Here is a 20,274-nt window from a genome sequence, read left to right on the forward strand (position 1 = left end):
GTAACACCCAGCTGGTGAACGCCCTCAGCTAGTCAGGAGCCCCTTCATGGGGATGCCACACGACCACCCATGCTGCTCTAGCTGTGACCCCAGGGGGAGAGAGCATCCCTCTAATCTCAGGAGACCTGCTTCTGCCCTATGGGGCCAGACGGAGCTCCATTCTCTCCTTCCGGAATGATGGATGAACTGCACATTTCCGCTAAAACAGATTCCCCTGCAGGGCACATAGTTGGATACAACAGAGTTTCCCGAACTGTCTCTTTGGCTGCAACTTTTCCTGAGGCTCCTGTGTGGCCACATCAGGCTAGTTTTAGGGTGGGCCTCAAGACAATCCTGTGCCCAGAGAACGGTCATTCCAAAGGGATTGCAGGGCAGAGAAATCCTCTAAGTCTTTTCTAAAGGCAGAAGGTGACTCGATGACTCAGCACTGAAAGAAAGTTCAGAGCAGGACTTGAATTAAAAAAAAAAATAAAGAATTAGGACCACCTGAAAGCCTGGCCTGGGACCACACAGGTAGCCCTAAGGATGCTGCCGGGGCCTCTGGGACCCTGCTTCGGCCCCACCCACAGTGGCGTTCTTGGGCTCGGGGGTGCTGCACCCCTTGTTCAATTACTTAAACTATTTGTTGATGATTTAAGACAATGGTCCCTAATTCTTTGACCTTCTTCCCATGGACAGCCGGGGACTGTGTCTCCTTCCCTTGAAGCTGGGCTGGCCTGTGATGTCTTTGACCGATAGGGCATGGTGATCGTGATCTGTGGGACTCTTGAGGTGTATCCCAGAAGGCAATGCAGCACTCGTCTGCCACGTAAGGAGCCCCACTACCCTCTGCATACCAGAGATGCTGCACGTGGGAGCGCTAGGGGACAGTTCCAGCTGAGCCTAGCCTTCCAGCCCGGTGAGTGAAAGAAGCCTCCAGATGATTTCCTGATCCTGCCGTAGAGTTCCGCCAAACCTTTGAGTCTTCCCCATTGAGTCCCCAGACTGGCTGGGAAGAGCTGAGTTATCTGCCCCCGGGCCCTGGCTGAATTCCTGACCTGCAGAACCCATGACCATTGTAAAATGATGGTTTTATACCAGCTTTCGGGTGGTTTGAAATGCAGCAAGTAAGGAGGACTGCATTCCTGCATTTAAAGGTGAGGGAACTGAGCTCAGAGGAAGAGAGGATGTGACTAGGTCAGAGTCACATGGCCAGCACAGGGCAGAGCCGGATCTACCTCTCATCTGCGTGAGCGCAAAGGCCCTGCTGTCCCATCTCTCGGATATCCCTGGCTCCTTGGGGTCATACTTTAAAAGGGAGTTTGCAAGCTAGAACATGTTCAGAGGATATGGCCCCAAACCAGGCTCCCGGAGGGACAGTTGAAAGGACTGGGGATGTTTAGCTTTGACAGAAGATGTTTTAGTGGAAGCTGCGGGTCGTCTTCAGATAGGCAGAGAGGATAGGAAGGGATAGGCATTGTGGCCCTAGATGGGGAGTCGAGAGCAGAGGGCTGTGTGGGGCCGGGTTTGGCTCAGTTAAAGGAAGATTTCTGCTTATCACTCCTGTTGGAAGAAGACGGGGCTATCCAGGGAGGCTGGGATTCCCCATCCCTGGAGGAAGCCGAGGACAGCTGGACCCCCCTGGGTGGATGCCATGGAAGCGAGGAAAGCCACAGGTTGAAATAGGAGCACAAGACTTTTAAAACTCCCCACCCCCCACCTCTGAGAGATGAGGATTTCGGGGATAGGAAGGATCCTCATTTACTCGAGTTGTCCCCAGGGCGACAGCGGGCATAGTCTGCTCAGCGTGTCCCCGTGGGGAAATGCCTACCTGTGTGCTCAGGTTGGATTCATCCCCCCCCAAAAAAGCTTTTTATAATCACATTTCTTTTATGAACACTGACAAATTAAGTTGGTCCTACTCTGGTCACTGCTAAAAATCCAAAGGCACTTAGATTCGAATGTACAGTCTTTATTATTCTGAAAAGCACAGCAGAGGCGTCTCTGTATCTTGGCATCGGGTCAGAATAAGAGATGCTCCACACTTGTGTCAGGAAAGGAAAGAACAGCTCCTCTGAGCAAGGACTGGATAAGTTCTGGGCCCCTTAGATCACAGTGCCCTTGGGTCGGGACATTGATTTGCAGCTTTCTCTGTTAGTTAGACAGGGAGAGAATGTTCGTTCTGCCTGTAGCTTAACGTGTTTAGATGAACAAATGTTAGGGGCATCCCAGTGGGCCCAAATGCATGTGTTTCTCTCTCAGCTGCTCACATGTGTGTCCTCTGAAACATATGGGCTCTCCTAGCTCACTGGTGGCCTTTCAGGAGGCTCATCAGCTGAGATGCTTATTAAAATTCCTTATTCTCTGGTCTCTTCTCTGCAGACCTGATTTAGTGGATGGGGTCGGTATCTGTGTAAGCTGGGCCCGGGAGGCTCTGTGACCAGTTGAGCTTGGGAAAACGCCTGGGTCGGGAGGAAGAAACAGCCCCTTCGTGCCGAGGTGTTTTTAGGCCAGATTATGCTAAGATTGGCCCTGTGCTCACACCCGGAACTGACCTGAAAGTACCGGAAGCTGGGAGATAGAAGACTGAAAGGCAAGTTTGGTTCCCCCCCCACCCCCCAATCCATGGCCAAGGTTGAGCAGGCAGGGCCTTGGTGGCTCCAGCTTCTTGGCCTTTGCTCTTTCCTGAACCTTCAGGAGTCGCTGCCCACCAGGTTCAGCAGCGCATTCTTGTAGTCGCCACTGGTGTCTCCCTGAGGACAAGAGGGACAGGGGAGTCACAAGGGGTATTTGTCAGCTGTGGTTATTACTAGGAGTTGTGCTCCTTGGGGAGAGGCCTGGCACATCTCTGTGTGGTTCCTATGACGCAGGCCCACACTGTGTCACCTGTCTTTTCTTGTTTGTCATCTCAGGATACTTCGTTGTATCTCCTTTTGATTCTCTTACTAACTACAGGGGAGCTTAATGTAGGAAATGAATTGCAGACACAGCTCTGCTCTGGAGCAAGGAAGGCATTTCGATTGGCTGCCCCAGGGCTCTTCCCCATATTCCATTCAGGACCCCAAAGTGCCCAACCATTCGTTTATTCGTCATGACCCATCATTTACTCAACACCTACTGCTGCAGATCAGGGAACCGAGGCAGAAAGCAGGGTGCCCAGTGCCACACCTGGAGGCAGGGGGTGCAGTGGGGAGAGCCCAGGCTTTGGGTCCACGCAGAACCTGGACCACAGCTCTGTCACACACTAACCCTGTGGCTGGGATGAGTCCTGTCACCACCCTGAGACTCCTTCTCATCTATCAAATGACGTTCATGCTGATACGAGCCTTGCTGAGATTTGGTGAGGGATAAATAGCAGGAGAAGCGTGGGCTTGCCTGCACAGCAGCTGGCTCACGAAGGGGTCAGGCGGTGTCTGTCTCCCAGTAGGATTGACCCCACATGACCAATGGCTGAACCCCGTTTCTGTGGTCTACCAGGCCCCCTTAGCTATTAGGCAGGTCCTGGTAGGTCTGGCTGGTCCGAGATCTACACACAGAACCAAGGGAAACAGAGGAGGGCATATCACCCAATTCCTTCTTTATGTGCTTGGGGAGAAGGGGAGCAAGAAGACACTATTCATTAAGGCCCCTTGGCAAGTGAGAGCGCTGGGCTAGTTCTACTGTCCTACTCGATGCAGCGGTTACACCTCATGGGAATCCCCTGGTCCTTAACTTTTAGTCAAATTTGCTTGTACAATCATTTGGGTCTGAAATCTCCTGGTAGATTTTTAGCCACATTTTAAATTCCATGCCTTCCTTCCTTCTTTTCTTTCTCTCTTTCTTTGTTTCTTTGTTTCTTTGTTTCTTTGTTTCTTTCTTTCTTCTCTTTCCTTTCTTTTCTTTCTTTCTTTCTTGCTTGCTTGCTTTCCTTTCTTTTCTTTCTTTCTTTCTTTCTTTCTTTCTTTCTTTCTTTCTTTCTTCAACACAATGTTTATAATAAGGTATTTTTGTTTTTGTGTTGTTTTGTGATTTTAGAAAACTGTATTCATTTTGTCTATCTTTTTAAATGCATGGGTCTAAAGTTATGCATGGGGTTTTTATAAATTTTCCTATTAATTTCTATGCAGGAGTTTTTAATACTGGTATCACTGTTGGAAATCATTTTTGCTTTGATGACATCTACAGAGAGTGGTCTATACTAAAAAAAATTTGACCACCTGAGGCACAATTCCAACTCAGTTTTCTTAAACAAAAATCATAGGCAAAACCTATAGAGGGTGGGCTTCTTGTATGTCTAGACAGGGGACTCTATTATTGATTGATCAATATTATATTGATCATGTGCTAATTAGCCTGCTAAGGCTTTCTCCACTGTGAAGTCTATACCCTGGATGGGTCAAAGTGATCTTTTTTGCTCAGTGTGGTTGTTCCTCTCAAGTCTGACTCTGGCTCAATCTAATCATGATGGTGAGAAGGTAGAGGAGTCTTCCTGATGCCACAGAAATTATGGATGGGAGAAAAAATTCCTAACACTCTGCCGGGATTGGATGTTGGCAAAGCCATCAACATCCTGGGCTGGTCTATGGGTAGCCCTCCTGTCTTTTGACAAGACTGGCTGGAAAGCCAAAAACAAAGTGAAGAATAATTCCACCGTCCCTCATCCTCACCTACCTATGGCCCCTTTCTGAAACATCTTAAAATAGAAATGTCTTTTTAACATATTGTGAGCTATGTGTGTCTTGGAAAGTGTGGCTGACAACAGATATTTGTAGAATAACTAGAGACTTGACTTAAGAGCCAATGAAGACTTGGGGATATACTTCTCGAGGTTTGATTTCTCTTGATGAAATGGTCAAGACCTCATTTGCATTAATTTCTAGAAGAGCTATTACTCTCACCATTATGGCGGTGTGATGGTGCGATGGTGCATTTTCTCAGCTCCAGAATGTTCATTGACTGGCATCTGGGGAGGTAACCCACTGGAGCCCATCTGATTTATCTCCTTAAAATCATGCTGTTAGGACTACTTCAGTCTGGACTTTGAAGGCAGCTGCCTGATTCCTACTGAACTATTTACCATCCTTGACATTCAGATATGGTCTCCTTGGCAAAGTTCATTGTGTCATTTCCAAAGGGGCAACCATAACTCAAATGCAAAGCCAACTCTGGGCGCCAAGTACAGGGGCCTCCATGGTCTGGTCTCTGTGCGCCTGCCCAAGTCCCCTTCGGGCCCTAGCCGCACCAACCCCCTTGCTGATCTCTATACACACTGTATGGCCCTGAATGCACGGGTGTGACCCCCACCGGGAAGGGAGGGGCACATGTGATGTAGGACTCCGGTCCCAGCATCCAGGTCTCCCAGTAATGCCTCTGCTTCAAACTGGGGATAGATTTGGGAACCCCTGACTTACCATGATCATGCTGCTGAGGGTCTTGCCGTACATCTTTGTGAACTGACACTTGATAAGATTTAAGTCAATCTCACTCCTTGAAACGATGTTTCTTATCAGGGTCCCATCGCGCGTCCCTGCTCCCTGGACAAGACACAGCAATCAACATTCACTGCCCACCTCTGTGATGATGGACAAATCTGTGCTCTAGGGCCAGGGGGCTTTCACAGGGGGACGGAGATGTGGGAATGACCCTCTGCTTCAGGTGGCGAAGCACTGGGAGGGGTGCTGTAGTGACTCAGGGTTTCCATTCCCTTCATCTCTTCTCCCTCACCGCCCACATGTCTGTCTTTATTGGGAGCCAAATGCCCCAAAGTGCTGTGTGTGTTTGGTTTGCCACGTCATATTCTAGACACAGAACACTCACTGCTCTAGGAGTAAGCCTTCTTCCTAGAGGAACAGCATCAGGAAATTCAGCATACCTGGCCAATTCTCAAGCAGGACCTTCCTGCCTACTTTCATCTTGGACTAGTCTCCTGTCGGATGGTGCCAATGGCCAAGGAAACCCCATGCCCTCTCTCACTTTCTGGCCAGAGAACTTGGGGTTCTAACTTCCAGTGGTGTCAGCGCACAGAAGGTGGGCACTGACTTCAGGCTCAGGGAATCCCTCTGATTATCTTCCAGTTTCTGGCTTCCAGGTGCCAGAAACTCCACCCAGTACAAATGGCTGGGACGTCTATTTGAATGCCCAGTGCAGCATTGGACAAAGACAAAGCCAGCTCGGCATCCCTGGCAGGCACACGGAAGTTGAGTGCCACGTGTAGCCATCTCTGTCTGAACGTCCATTCAAAGGGTACCTTGACTTCCTGGCAGCATTGACCTGTGCTCTCTCGAAGAGTTCACGCAGTGGGATCAAAAGTACAGCTGGCCTGGCTTGGGTTCAAATGGAGACTCTGCCAGTCACCAGCTGGGTGACCTTGACCACAAGACTTTGCTTCACCATCTCTAGGGCGGCAGTTATGACACGGGTCTCACGGGATTGTTATAAGAGGTCGGTGCAATGCACACCCGTGAAAAAACCTGCTCCAGTTCAGCCCCCAGGAGCTGTGGCTTCCCTTCCCCAGACTTATTTTACCCTTGGAGAGCTCTAGCATTCTGTTCACAAGAGGCTGGAATTAGAGAAGACACAAGTGTCAAAGGCAGTGGTGGCTCTGAGCACTTGGCTTGGCAGCTGGTGCTGAGGAGGGCTGAGAACAGGGGGCACCGAAGACGGAAGAGTTACCTTCAAGGCGTAGTAAAGTCGCTCTGCGAAGTAGCTGTGCAGGTTCCGGGTGCATTTCACTGGCAAACAGGAAAGCTCTGTTAACACTAGATGTTGTAGGTGACATTGTATACATGTGTATTTATTTATGTCTTGCCTTGGATCTTTAAGCGTGAGCATTATGCAGTTCTTGGCCTATTTATTTATGTGTTGCCTAGTTCCAAAATGAGAGGCTTGGCGTTGGGTGGGGTGCGACAGGGAAGGAAGCCTGGGGCACTGGGCACAGGTCCAAAGGCACAGAGTGGGCCGGCAGAGGGTGAGGCGTAAATGTGAGGCTGGCCCCTCTGAGCATGGCTCCTTCCAGCGCAGCCCCTGGACTCTTACACCCCAGAGCCAGCTTTGCCAGGAATCCAGCCACTCAGCTCCACAGAGGAGCCATAGTCATGGTGACCACTGGCCTCGGGGTGTCCACTTTACTCCTCACTTATCAGGAAGGTCCCTGCATTTGAATTTTCACATGACAATGGGGCCCAGCCCTGGAGCACTAGGGCACCCAGGGACATCTGGCCCAGAGAGTGGGCCCCTGTTTGCTTTCATGGATGCTGCTTCAGAGATTTGGCATCTGGGTCAGGGAGCTTGGCACTTTAGCTCAGGGCAGCAGAAAGAGCGTGGGCTTTGCGTGAAGGAGGCAGGTGTTCGACTCTCCCCTGATAGCATGGTGTGACTTCATTCTTTGACCTTCCTGCTTTGCACTTTCCTTGTCTATGGAGTGAATGGTGGGAGTCTTCAAGGAGAAGTGAATAGGAAGTGCCCAGTACAGGAGGCACTGTGCGCCTTTGCTTTTCCCTGCCTGATGATTTATTCAGGAGGTTGTTCAAACTCAATGCAGGGGCTGATTTGCTGAGATTGGAGCAGGGGGTATGCTGAGCTGCTCCAACATAGACTGGTTTTTATCACAGCAGTCACAGCCTGGTGGGGATGGTCAGATGTCCCAGTCCACTCTGAAAGCCCCGGACATGTTGTGGAGCTCCCCTGGCTGCCCGGCACAGAATGGGGACAGCCTGTTGTGGAGATGAGTGCCCTAGCCCTAGGGCCCTGACCTTGGCTCCATCATGGGAAGGAGGAGAGGAAAAGTCCCTCTGCCCCTGGGCCTCAGCTCCTCACTGCACAATGACTCTCCTCACTGTGACCTCAGTTCTGTACCCCAAGACGTGGTCTGGAACAGGTCCTCCTAAGTAGACCTGACGTCGTGCTTGAGGGAAGGTTCTCAGTGCTCCCCAGTGTCAGACCATCAGTCACTGAGTTTGGACTCCAACTATACATCATCATTTCTTCAATGAACAACTGAGGCAGAGACCAGGCCCCTGGCTAAGGTCAAGACAGGAGACTTTCTTTAGGGCTTTATAATCAGAACCAGAATGTTCCCTGTGTGGCTGCTATGGATGAGCACAGGCTCTGGGTCAGGCATAATCCTGCAAATGTGCACACACACTCACATACTCACATATTCTCACATGTGCCATGCTCACACTCATGCTCGCACACTCACACAGTGCAGGGATTATGGGGGCAGGGCACGGCATACTGAAGACACGAGGGTAGGATAGTCCCGGTGTCCTGGGCTGAAGGGTACGTGTGTGTGTGTGTGTGTGTGTGTGTGTGTGGGGGGGGGGTGGTCTGGAGGGGGAGGGGTCCCTTGAAGGCGGACGTAGGGACCCAGTCGCTTGCTATTGCCGCCCCAGGGAACTGCCCCCTTGCTGGGCCCCGTGGCTGCGGACACCTGTGTGTCTGAGCACCAAGCCCCATCTCTTACCCACTGTGAGCATGGCCTCCTCCAGGGAGCCGTGGGTCTCACTCTTGATGCTATCCTCAATGCTCTTGCTGGCGATTTTCTCATATTCCTCAAACACTGTAGAGAGACGTCTTCTCTTAAGGGATATATAGATCTCAGTGTGATGCCCCCAGTGTCTCAGATCTGAGACTGCACATCAATGTGTCCCCCCTGACCTCCACTTGGTTGTCAGGAAGGTCCAAGTCTCCCTGGCTCTCTTCCCAGCATCATGACCAGGCAAGGATGCACACTGGATGGCCCGTGTGAAGGACAGTGCCTCCTCCCTCCCCGGTACCTCTCATCAGGTGCGTGGCACTGCGTGTGCACAGGATGGTGATGAATTTCATCTCATCGGTCCCATGAATCTTCTCCCCTGCTGCGTACAGATCCTAGCATTGGGGCAGCCGCAAGAAGCCAGTGAAGGAGAGCAAGGAGGTGAGGGTCAGCCCCCATCCACCCACCAGGTCAGCATTCTCCTCTCTTCCTATCCCTGAGAGGTTAAACCCCTTCTGGATACTAGGCCAGGCGCTGCTCTGGGAACTCTCCTGCCACCCCCGGGACTTTGCTCTGCCGCTGGACATCTCCAAGCACTCTGCCAACAGACCGAACTATAGTGATCTGAAGAGTCCCATCTGGTCCCCAGGCTCGTGGGCTGTTCTTGCTAGGACAGAGCTTCAGTGGACCCCTCCCAAGTCACTCCCCTTCCTGTTCCTGAGTCTCCCCAACATTTTCACTTTCCTTCTGGAACACCAGAGGGGAAAGGTCTGAAGAGAGCTGATCTGGGTCTCAGCCAAGCCTAGTGTCAAAGAAAGCACGCCTGGACAGAGGGGCTGGGTGAGGCTTCCAGGCATTAGCCCCCAGAGGATGGGGCAGGTGGCCCACAGGGCGGAAGCTGCCAAGGGTGTATGTACGTAGCCTCACCTGTGCATCTTGGATGGCCTGTCCTGGGTCCACAAAGCCACTCACATCATCCCTGCTGCCCTAGGAAGAGAAGGGGTGGCTGTGTGAGGCAGGATATCCCAGCAGAACAGCTGGGGCAGCAGGGAGAGCTGGGCAGGAGGGCAGGCAGTGCTCGACGGCGTTTTGGCCATGGGGACGTTAGCAGGCTAATTACCCTCTCCAGGGCCCGATTTTGTCATCTATAAAATGAGAGTAGTAAGGGCGGCCTCGTAGGGAGCTGGGGGATTCAGTGAGCTAAGGTAAGCGGAGTGCCAGGCATGGGGTGTGGTGTGTAGGACCTGCTAAGTGATGGGGCACTCTCCTCCCGATTCTGGGGTGCCCCCATGTGGCCGTGTCAGGGACGTGTGGGTGTGAGAATCCTCCAGCCCAGCTGAGAGGTATCCAAGAAACCCAGGCCACTGGGGCTCTACCCAGGCCCTGACCCCACTCCACCCCAGCAGCTCTCCCCAAGAATTGCTCCCTGGAGCCCAGCTGTTCGGGTCCCTCAGGCAAGGGGCTCCCAGGAGCCTGGGCTCTGATACCTGCAGGAGGCACACCAGGATCCTCTCCAGATAGCCGCTGGTGTCTGCTTGGATGTCTTCTTCCAGGCTGGACCCATAGTCTGTAGGGGAAACAGTACCATGAGACAGAGATCCACTTTCCTCCTCCCCGCCCCATTTCCCACACTTCCCCCTGTTAAAGCCTTCTGGTCAGGACTAGTCAGCGGAGTGGACGCACTGCCCAGGTGTCTGAATGGCAGAGGCTCCACCACCTGGCGGTCATTCAGAATGAGGAAACAACACAGACTGCCAACCTGGCTCGAAGTGCAGGGATAGGTCAGGCCAGAGAGCCCTGCTGGGGGCTGCCTAACGAGCTCTGCTTTATCTGTGGTTTGGCAAAGCCAGAACCTTCAGGCAGATTGCCTGCCAGGCAGACCACATGGAGGCCAGGCTGGCCTCTGCTTGCCTTGCATCCCGTAGGCTCCATGATAGCTGGCCTGTGGTCCACAGCCCCCACTGCAACAGGGCCCTGCACGGTCCCCAGGGTCAGCGTGTGCCTGGCCAGGAAGGAGCCAGACCCATCCAGGACTGACACAGCCCGGGACCCACAGTGCTGCCAGGCCCTCGAGGCGCAGAGAGTTTAGGGATACATGTCCCTTTCCCCAGCAGCCTGTGGGCTTCAGGGGGCTTAGAGACCATCAGGCACAGGACTGGGCACACACTAGGGTGCTCAGCACGCATATGTAGAAAGGCCCAGAAAGGGTCTTTTCTAGTGAGGCCCAGTGTACTGCTTGTCCCTCATCCCCTACCAGTCTGCCAAAGCTCGTGGCCATTCCCAAGTGAGCCTTTATGTCTAGGCCCTGCGCCCTCCCTTACCCTCCTCATATGCCTTCATTATCTCCCGCAGCTGGATCTTGGTCCGAGAAGCCAGGATTTCAATGATGACACCCTCTTTGGTCCCCAAGCCCTGTAGACAAAAACCTCTGTCTGCTGGAGAGCTCTGCCTGGGCTCTTCCGTCAAGAGGCGAGAGGAAGAGCCTCCGGAAGAGCCGGTCAGTACCCTCTCCCCCTCTGATGGGGGCCTCTGCCGGGGGGTGTTACTGGGGGAAGTCGCCTGTGTTTGTCTCCAGGGGCGGATCCTGTGGGCAGGTGAGGCCATCGCAGAGTTCTGTCTCAACTCTGCCCTCTGTGCTAGGTGGTCTCCAGCACGTCACTCCACTTTGCCGAGCCTAGGGGCCCTCGTAAGTTCTCGGGGATAAAGAGTCAGCCCACCCCAAAGGTGGATTAGAGGGAACAGATGGGAAATGCCAGGCATGCACACCCAGTGAGTGTCTTTTCAATGGAGATAATTAGAGTTGCTGGACCCTGACTCCCTCCTTATTCTCTGCGAGGGCTCAAGGAGCAATGGGGGTCATAGGAGATCCAAGGGACCGGGCAGAGACGGCAGATGTTGTTCTGTTGTTCCTGCACACCTGGTCTGGCGCTGTCCTGAGGAGTGCTGATTCTGGGTTCCTCGTGGCCGCATGATGGCTGAAGGAGGCCCGCCTGGTCAGCACGCTGCAGGCTCCCCAGGCTGGGCCATTCCAGAGAGTGGCTCAAGGGGAGCTCGGAGGTCCCAGTGCCAGGCTCTCTTGAGGAAGGCGTCCCCCGCAGCGACCCCACCCAATCCTCTCCTACCCCACCCACTTAGTTACCTTCATGGCATCGTGCAGCTCCTTGGCTTCATATTTATATGGTGGGTACATGAGGGCCATGATGAGCCTCTCGAACTTGCCACTCAGCTCTGACTGCAAGGTCTCGGTGAGATCCTAATGCAAGAAGAAGGAAGTGCAACGATCTGGACGTTGTGCTCCCCTGAGTGCAGGCAACTGGGCGGCAACCTGTCCTGGAGGCTCTGGCGGGACTCCTGTGGGCTCTACCAGGAGCTGGTGCTGGGGTTTCTTGGGCCAGCAACGTAGCCTCTCTGAGCATCATTATCCTTACCTATGAAATGGAGACAGCGATACTCCTGCGTTATACCATTTCTTAGGGGACTGGTGCAGAGATGTGTGTGGCTCGACTCCACTCTCATGGCAGCGCTGGGCACAGTATAAGCCCGGAATACATGTTTGTCGTTGCTCACCATCGAATCCTGTCATAGCCCGTGGGCACTCAATAAATGCAGGAATGAATTAAGGAATCTATCTCATGCGTGCCTCCTTCTAAGGGCGCTAGTCTCCACAAGAAGCCACAAGGCCACACACTGCTGATCTGCACAGCACAGCAAAGGACCAAGGGCCTTGTCAGACCTGGATTTAAATCCCAACCTTGTTGCTTACAGGCTCTGGGATCTTGGGCACTTACTCTTAGAGCTTACTCTTAGAACATCAATTTCCCCTAATGCTGAATGTAGAGAATAATGCACAGGTGTGAAGATTAAGAGAAAGAAATTAAAAAAAAGGAAAAGAAAAGAAAAAAGAAAAGCGCAGCGCACATCACGCGGTGACAGAGGCTTCTGGCAGCCGCGGCTATGTGTGCCTTTGTTCCCGTGTTTAGGTTGTACACCCAATGCCTGGCTCTATCCCGGGGTGGTGGAGGGAGGGAAGAGAGAAAAGGGTCCAGCGTGTGTGCTCCATGCCCCTGGAGCTCCCTTGAGGCAGAGGGGAGCAGGCCCAGACACAGAAGCTCTGCCATGAAGAGAGTGCTCCATGCCACAGGATGGAACAGAGCCTGGCCGGCACCTCTGCCCGTGGGGGAAGAGAGCATCCCAGGCTCTGGGAACAGGGTGAGCAAAGTGCAGAGGCAGGGACGCAGCTCAAGGATGGGGCCATGGAGCCAAGGTAAAGGAGCTTGGTGAGAGAGACGGGGGCGGAGGGGTGGAGTGGACCGCAGAAGTCTTGCCGCCAAGCCAGGGCTGTGGGGAGCCCTAAGTAACGTAACCAGATAAAACACAGGATGGTTTGAGGAATTTTAACTTCAGATAAACAATTAAGAATATTTTTAGTATCAGTATGCCCTATATGCCCCACGCTTTCAGAAGCTGGCCTCTAGACAAGGGCCTTGTCCAGAACGAAGCTGCCTCCCAGGCTGTCTCTGGCTGCAGCAGTACCCCTAGCCCCCTAAGGAAAGCCTCCTGTTCCCCCTTTTACCTTGCCAAATTGCGCCTTGAAGGACTTGGCGATTTGCTGCCTCTGGGCGTTGCTTCTCTTCGTGAGCACATCGATGATGGCCTGCTCGTTGGTCCCTACAGGGGTGCACAGTGTGAGCACTCCCACTGTCCCCTAAGGGAGCTGAGGAGGAGGGAGGGCAGCTGCTTGGTGGCCAAGCAGTGGGGTGCTGCCTAAGGCCAGTCTCAGAGTGGTAGAATCTGAGGACCCTCTGATCATCTGATCTGCTCTGGACATCCCCCGGGGCCTTTGGTCCTCTCTCATGCTGGTGGCAGTGGGGGCGAGTCAGGACCGAGGGCCCAGAAAACTGAATCTGAGTCCTGGCCCAGCAGCCTCATTGCCCAGAGTATCTGCTCTCTCCTTTGGGAAGTGGAGGTAACAGCAGAGATATCACATGAAGTAGAGGGCATGAACATGCTGCCAAGGTTCATCTAGAAAGGACGGCAAGCCCTGGCTGGCTTCAGGAATGTGCATCTTGGAGACCGGAAGGAGGCTGCCTGTGCCCAGCCCAAGCAGAGCGGGGGCCCAGTTCAGCCCTGCAGAACTCCCAAACTCATCCCATCCAGAATTCACAGTGACACACAGGTCCAGAGTTCCTGAGGCCATTCTGTGAGTACGAAAGCTCGGACAAGTGGGGTAAAGTTGCCTACGCAAGGGTGCACAGGCACGCACAGCTGATGGCGTCCCCTTCTCAACCCCATGACTCAGGGAGGCACAGCCACCCTCCCTCTTCTCCAGCCGTGGGCGGGGGGGACGTAGACCATTCCTGGGTTGGGGAGGGGCTGGTGTGGGCTGGGAGTCCGTCTCGGGAGCATGGTGTTCCCTGGCTGCCCCCCTCCGGAGCTGTGAGACTCGCGGTCTTAAGCAGAGCGGACAGACCCCAGAGAGTCCCAGTGCTCCGGGGGAAGGTCTGCAGACATCCACTTACCGATCCCCTTCATGGCTTTGTAGAGGGTCTCTGCGTCGGGGTCTGGATTAAAGTGGGGGCTGCCCTTCACTGTAACCCCCTCCTGTTCCATCTGCAAAAGAACGCAGGCTTGTTCAAATTGGGAAGGCCGGGGGTGGGGGCACAGGGGGCAGACCAGATCACCAGCCCATCGTGCGGCCTGCCTTGCAGAGTGAGCACCAGCTCAGCCCCTGCAGGCCGGCGGCTGAGGCTCCTGCCCCTCCTGCCCCTGCTTGGCATGGCTCTCCCTGACCGTCCATCTTGGATGAAGGGAGGCCCGAGGGGGTCTGCAGCTTCTGGATATGACAGTTACCAGCAGATATGTGTTGAGGAAGGGGCACCTTGGTCCACTTGGCACCAAGTTGCCATACAGCTCTCTCACGTCGGGGCTGTGGAAGCCTGGGGGGTGGGGGTGGAGGCCCCTGTGCCCTTTAGCTGCCTTGGCTAAGGGGAGGCCTGTCCTGTCAGCTCGGCCCTCAAGGAGGAAGGAGAGGCCTCTTGAGGAGGGTGGGGCAGGGCCAGGCTGGTCAGCATCCAGGGCCATCCTGAGAGAGGAATCTCAGCCTTCAGCACCAGCGCCAGTCCTGCGGAGTTAGGGTTTGCCGACTCTGGAAAGTGGCTGACACTGTGGCCACTTTCAGGGCCACCACCCAGCCTTTGGTGTCAGGAGGAGGGAAGAACTGGGAGGAAGTCCTAGGTGGGGGAGCTGGCCCGAGAGAGGACCTGCAGTGGTTTAATTGGGGTAACAAGGTACAATAATGAGCACGGCTGTGCTCTCCTGGCCACCTGGCTGTCTTCAGAAGGGGCCTGCAGTTTTCCCTGCCTCAGCCTTCTTGACAGACCTGTTCTTGGATCTTTTGTGATGAGATTTTCGAGGCTGGGGGGAGGTTTACCTGGAGTAACGGGAGCTTAGGAGGAAGAGGGGTGGGGGCACCGCATGGTGTGAGTACAGGGGGTACAAGGGAACATGAAGGGCAGTATGTCCTATGGGAGGTAGCTTACTTGGGGTTTGGCAGGCTGCATCAAATCCCCTGGGGGGGTCTGTGACTCAGGCTAGCCATTCAGAGGAGTCAGCTGTGTAGGGAAGCTACCATTAAGTGAGGGTACCCTGAGAGACCACAGCCTGCCTGGTCTGGCTGTGAGGGGTTGCTGGTTCCCCTCTGGGCTCTGTGGGACTGTTATGTCACCTCCACAGAATGGATTTTTGATTCATAGGCTGGCATCAGCGAGAACCACAGAAGCCACAAAACCTCTCCTGCCCCTGCGCCCGCCCTGGGGTGTGGGCTCTGGATCAGGCCAGGCCTCTCCCAGCTAGTGTCATCTGAGGGCAAGCAGCAGGCCCTGCCCACCCCCACCCCTGAGCTCCCTCCAGCACCATCGACAAGCAGTGCCGTCAGTGGGAAAGAACCACCTACCCCCAAACCACAAGGACAATGAGCGAGTAAGGACAGGCTTCATGGAGCTGAATGTGCTGCTTTGAGAGTGTGTAGACAAGGCTGGGAAGAGAGGCATGGTTTGAGCTCAAGCTGCCTTCTTTCGGAGAAGTCACAAGAAGGTAGAGAGCCAGGGCACCCGGCTGAGCATCCTGATAGCCTAGGGCCTCTGCAAGTCCACAGGCTCATGGAGGACAGAAGGTTAGGTTTAGAAAGAACTGCATGATGCTCTGAAAATTGCGGAATAAACACAATAACCAAAATACGTGGGCCCTTGACCTGAGCCAAGTCTCTGTAATCCAGGGTTTGCCTGAGGGCTCTGTAGACTTGTGCCTTGTAGAATTTCTCAGATGAAAACGGATGATCTTTCTTAAGTATGTGTTTTTGGGAGAAGGATAGTAGAGGAGTGGAGGGAGATTGAAGATAGGCATTGAATTTGAAGAAGACTCAGAGATTCCTCAGTGGAAAGGAGTTTAGTCCCATCGTGTTTGGTGTCCCAGGCACCTATTCACCTACTTCTTCTGTCTGCCCCAATCCACTCTTCTACTTTCCCACCTACCCACCCACCAGCCCACTCATTCACTCATCTATTCATCCATTCTCCACCCAGACACTCAATGGCCACATCCACTCTTCCACCTATCCATCCATTTATTCATTCGTTTTATCACCATGTCCCTCCTTCTATCCATCCACACATCCATCTAACTACCCTTCCATCCATCCATTTAATCACTATATCCATCCATCCATCCATCCATCCACGCATCCTTCAAGCCCTGATTAGATCCTGAAAATACATGGCCGATTACCATCTGTGGGGCTATCTATAGGGATATTGCTTTTGAGTAAGAGGTGAAAAGTTTTTCTATTTCTTTTGCTTGAATTTCAAACGAAAATTTCCTATCTCATTTTTTAGCACTGTGTTTCTCAGCAAGAAGTATTAGAAATAATCCTTTGTGCAAATTCCCTCCAGAAGAGCCTGTGTGGTCCCAGAGGTGGTCCAGTTGGGTGCACGCATACACAGTGTCCCTTGTTTGGGGAGTCTGAGCTGGTCTTACTACCCTTAGCCATTTGAGTGGCTCCTTTGTGCCAGTCCTCTGTGTTAGGGGCTTCAGGGGCCAGAAGTGTAATGCTCACACTCCTTGACTTCTCCAAACCATGAATGCCCCATTTTACAGGCAAAGGAGCTGGGCTCAGAGGGCTTGTCAAGGCAACATAGCTAGTAAGGGGGGGGGGCACTAGCTCTTGACCCACAGCCTGACTCAGAAGGTGAGCTCTCTCTACTTCCCCCCACTCTATCGATGACTCAACCTTTCTGGGACAGTGAACTTTCCTGGCACTCTGCACTGAAGGAAGCCTTGCCCACAGGAAAGCAGATGGTCCAGCAGTGCGAGCTCTGGGGACCACCTGTGAGGGGCTGTCTCACTGCCCCCCAAGCCGCCACGCGGCACTGTGCAGCAGGGACCGGCCAGACCACAGGACTGAGTCACTGGGAGCAGCCCACTCAGCAGGTCCAGGGTTGGCTCCGGGGGGAATGGTTGTCAACCGACTCCCTGGGGGGGGTTGTGATTTTGAGGCACCGAGGAGCCTCAGCCTCTCTTCCCACTCCATGGTTTTAGGGGATAAAAAGTACAATTATCTGGAATCAGACCCCTGAATATCCGCAGGGAGGGGTAGGGCTCCAGATCTTCGTATCTGAAAGGCCTCGCTGTTAGAGAATCTGCCCGGGCCCCGTGCCCGGAGTGGGCTTGTCCACACAGGAACATTTGCACTGAGAAGGTGACTCAGTCTTGCCTATGACTCTGTCAGTAAGAGCTCTGTTCTGGGGAGACCACACCTTTGGCTTCCCCTGTCACCAGGCTGCTCTGGGGGAACCCAGGAGACAGAACTTCATTTCTGTAAGAGAGGCACAGACGGGGCCCTTCTAGCTGATCTTTCACACCCTCGCACCGCCCCCCCCCCCACCAGTCCTGGTCCTGGTCCAACTGGGGGCCCAGAGGACATCTGGTCCTGAGCCAGTCAAGGCGGGCCTTGCCTGTGATCTTACTGCCCCAAGCCAGCTCTCCTGTGGGCTGTGGGCAGCCAAGGCCCACAGTTTGGGCTCTGGAATTGGGCTGCTCAGATTCTAACCCAGACTCTACCACTTGCTAGTGTGGCAACCTTGGGCATCTGCTGAGCCTCCTTGTGCCTCCTTAGCACAAGATGGCCTCTGACTCAAACCCAGATGAAACACTCCCAAGAATCTGTTCATTCAGCAGTGAGGTGGGAGACTGGGGGATAGGCTGTGCTGTCTTCCCCATCTCAGTCTCCATCACTCTGTAAAGCATAGATTTCAGACACTTGAGGCCCCTGTAGGCCAGGCCCTCTTGCCTTCTCTCCTCTCTCCTCAATCTTGACAAATACACACCATGGATTCCTGGAGGACTGCCTGCCCTCCCATGCCCTAAGGTGTGGGCATTGATGAAGCCTCCAACATCAGCCGATTTGATCATGTTGCTCACCAGCTAAAAGACCTTCAGTGGCTCCCCACTGCTCTTGAGGTAAAACCCAAGCCCCTTAGCCTGCCATGTGAGGCTTTTTAGGACCTGCCCTGCCTGCTTCTCTAGGTCTATCTCCCCCCATTCCTCTGCCCTTCCACCCATGGCCCTAAAGCCATGAGGAACTACTCTCCGAAGCCAAGCTTCCCACCCTTCTGGGCCTTTGCACATACTGTTCCCTCTGCAAGGAATCATCTGCCTGATTCTCTTCAAACACACGCATGTGCACACATACTACACACATGCACATCTCGCTCAAACATGATACCCTCTAGCTTCGAGCAGCCTAACACCTCACTGCAGTGGCTCTTCCTCTGGGTTCCCCCAGCCCCTCAGCTTCCCTCAGTGCATTTCAAGGTTCCTTTATCTGGGGGCGCCTGGGTGGCTCAGATGGCTAAGTGTCTGTGTTCGGCTCAGGTCATGATCTCCAGGTCCTGGGATCGAGCCCCGTGTCGGGCTCCCTGCACAGCAAGGGAGTCTGCTTCTCCCTCTCCCTCTGCCCTTCCCCCTGCTTGTGCTCTCTCTGTCTTTCTTTCTTTCAAATGAATAAATAAAAAAATCTTAAAAAGAAAAAAAAAAGGTTCCTTTATCTGTCTGTCCTAGTCATGAGCATCTCTAGGGCTGGGGCAGTTTCTTCTCTCTTGCCTCCTCAGTGGGCAGCCTGGTGCTTGGCCAGCAGACAGCGTGACTGTTGATTGAGCAGACCTCTCTCCACCAAAACCCTGCAGGAACCCTACCCTCTGCCGCTGCTTGCTCCCCACTTACCCAGGCTTTCCACCAGGCCATCTTGTTCTCCCGATCGCCTCTTCCCAGGGAGATGAAGATCTACCGATCAGCCTTCCCTCTACTCTGAGATTCCACAGGACTGGCTCCCACAGGAGCAGGCCAGGTCTTTGGGGTTGGGTGTTGGGTGTGGTGGCAAAAGCAGGGGCCCCAGGCCCCACCCAGCGCCGCCCCTGGCCCCACCCCTTCCCCTCTGGGTTCCGCCTGCCTCTGGGTCCCTCCTGGGGCTCCCTGGCCGCACCCAGGCACCGCCCGGAGCCTGCTTGTGGAATTCTGCCACTCACTGCCAAACGTCTGGGCTGTGGCTGTTATGTAGACTGGAAATTCTGAGTCCCAACCTTTGACGGCCTCACTTAGTAAACGCGGCTGGAGTTTCAGACCGTCGTTGCTGGACTTGATCTATAGAAAAAAAAGGAAGGACACCACGTCTCCCTTTCTTTTATTGTGCAGGTTCTACACCACTAACGATGCGGTGGGGAGCTCGGCAAAGGACATAAGTACGAGCAGCTTCCCTTTATTGGGGTATCTCTTAAGTCTGGAGGCTTCTTTAATCACTGTGTACCTTCTGTCCCCTTTATTCTTTGCCTCAACCCTACGAAGCAAGTGTGAGTTCCGTGGACTGCAGGAAGAAACAGGCTCCAGCGCTCAGATAATTTGCACAAGTCCCACTGCTCGTGAGAAGCACAGTGGTCACCCACCAGCTCTCCCTGACCCGCCGTGCGCCTGCTCTGTGCGGGGTCCCGCAGGACGCCACGGCTGCCAGCCGAGGGAGGGAGCCAGCTCCCCAGGAAAGAAGTTAATTTTTTCCTGTCTGCAGTTTGCCCTCCCTGGGTCCCCTGACTAGAATATTCTGCAGCACACTCTCTCTAGCCAACTCTTAACCCGCCCTTCAGGGTAAACGCCAGTGCCTCAGGGACCACCCGAGGCCCCTCCCTCCTGGGGAGGCACCCCCAGGGCTTCAGGGACGCCTTGGCCTCTGAGTGAAAACCAGCCCCCCCCGGGTGGTGTGATGGTTTTATAGTCAAGGAGACCTTTCAGAGTAACAGATACGAGTTGTCCCTTGATGCAAAATCCTCTGGTTTCCTGACCCTGAGTCCAACACTCTTTGCTCTATACACACAATGTCTCCAGGCTGTTCTTTCTGGAAGTGTGGGCTGGGGTGGGTGGGGACAGCTGGGCCGGCCTGCATAGGCTGGGGTTGGTGGGGGGAGGACAGCCACCACCCAGAGTGGCCAGAGGCCTAGGGATCACTACTATATAGCCCCGTGGGATGCCATCAGAGGAGGAAGATTTCGGCCTGCCTCTGGTCACGCGGACTGAGAGAGGGCCTACTCCTGCCTTTGGGGGCCCAGACTCCCCATCTTCCTTGGCAGTCCTTGGGTCAGAAGCAAGGTGCCCTTTTTGGGGGAGCTTCTTGGGACTTCAGCTGCCCATGGCCATGTGCATGTTGGGAGGTGCCCGCACCATGCCATGAGTGTGCCTGGGAAGTAGGTACCCTCCAGGAGGCTGTGGTCAAAGTCTAGTTATGAGGATGACCTTAGATAGGA

General features: G+C 54.0%; 1 protein-coding gene across 1 annotated transcript; it reads right to left on the reverse strand.

The window, feature by feature from the left end:
* Window positions 1-1,941: 1,941 nt before the first annotated feature.
* LOC113922701 (annexin A8) lies at window positions 1,942-18,880 on the reverse strand. Its single transcript, XM_027594905.2, has 12 exons — window positions 18,710-18,880; window positions 13,954-14,044; window positions 13,008-13,102; window positions 11,574-11,687; window positions 10,756-10,846; window positions 9,922-10,001; window positions 9,362-9,421; window positions 8,736-8,829; window positions 8,423-8,518; window positions 6,631-6,689; window positions 5,370-5,492; window positions 1,942-2,732 (listed from the first exon to the last, which is right to left on the reverse strand). The coding sequence occupies exons 1-12, from the start codon at window positions 18,728-18,730 to the stop codon at window positions 2,673-2,675; spliced, it is 984 nt and encodes a 327-aa protein (XP_027450706.1). The 5' UTR covers window positions 18,731-18,880; the 3' UTR covers window positions 1,942-2,672.
* Between the last annotated feature and the right edge of the window lie 1,394 nt (window positions 18,881-20,274).

This window comes from Zalophus californianus, chromosome 15, assembly GCF_009762305.2.
Source record: "Zalophus californianus isolate mZalCal1 chromosome 15, mZalCal1.pri.v2, whole genome shotgun sequence".
Taxonomy (NCBI): Eukaryota; Metazoa; Chordata; class Mammalia; order Carnivora; family Otariidae; genus Zalophus; species Zalophus californianus.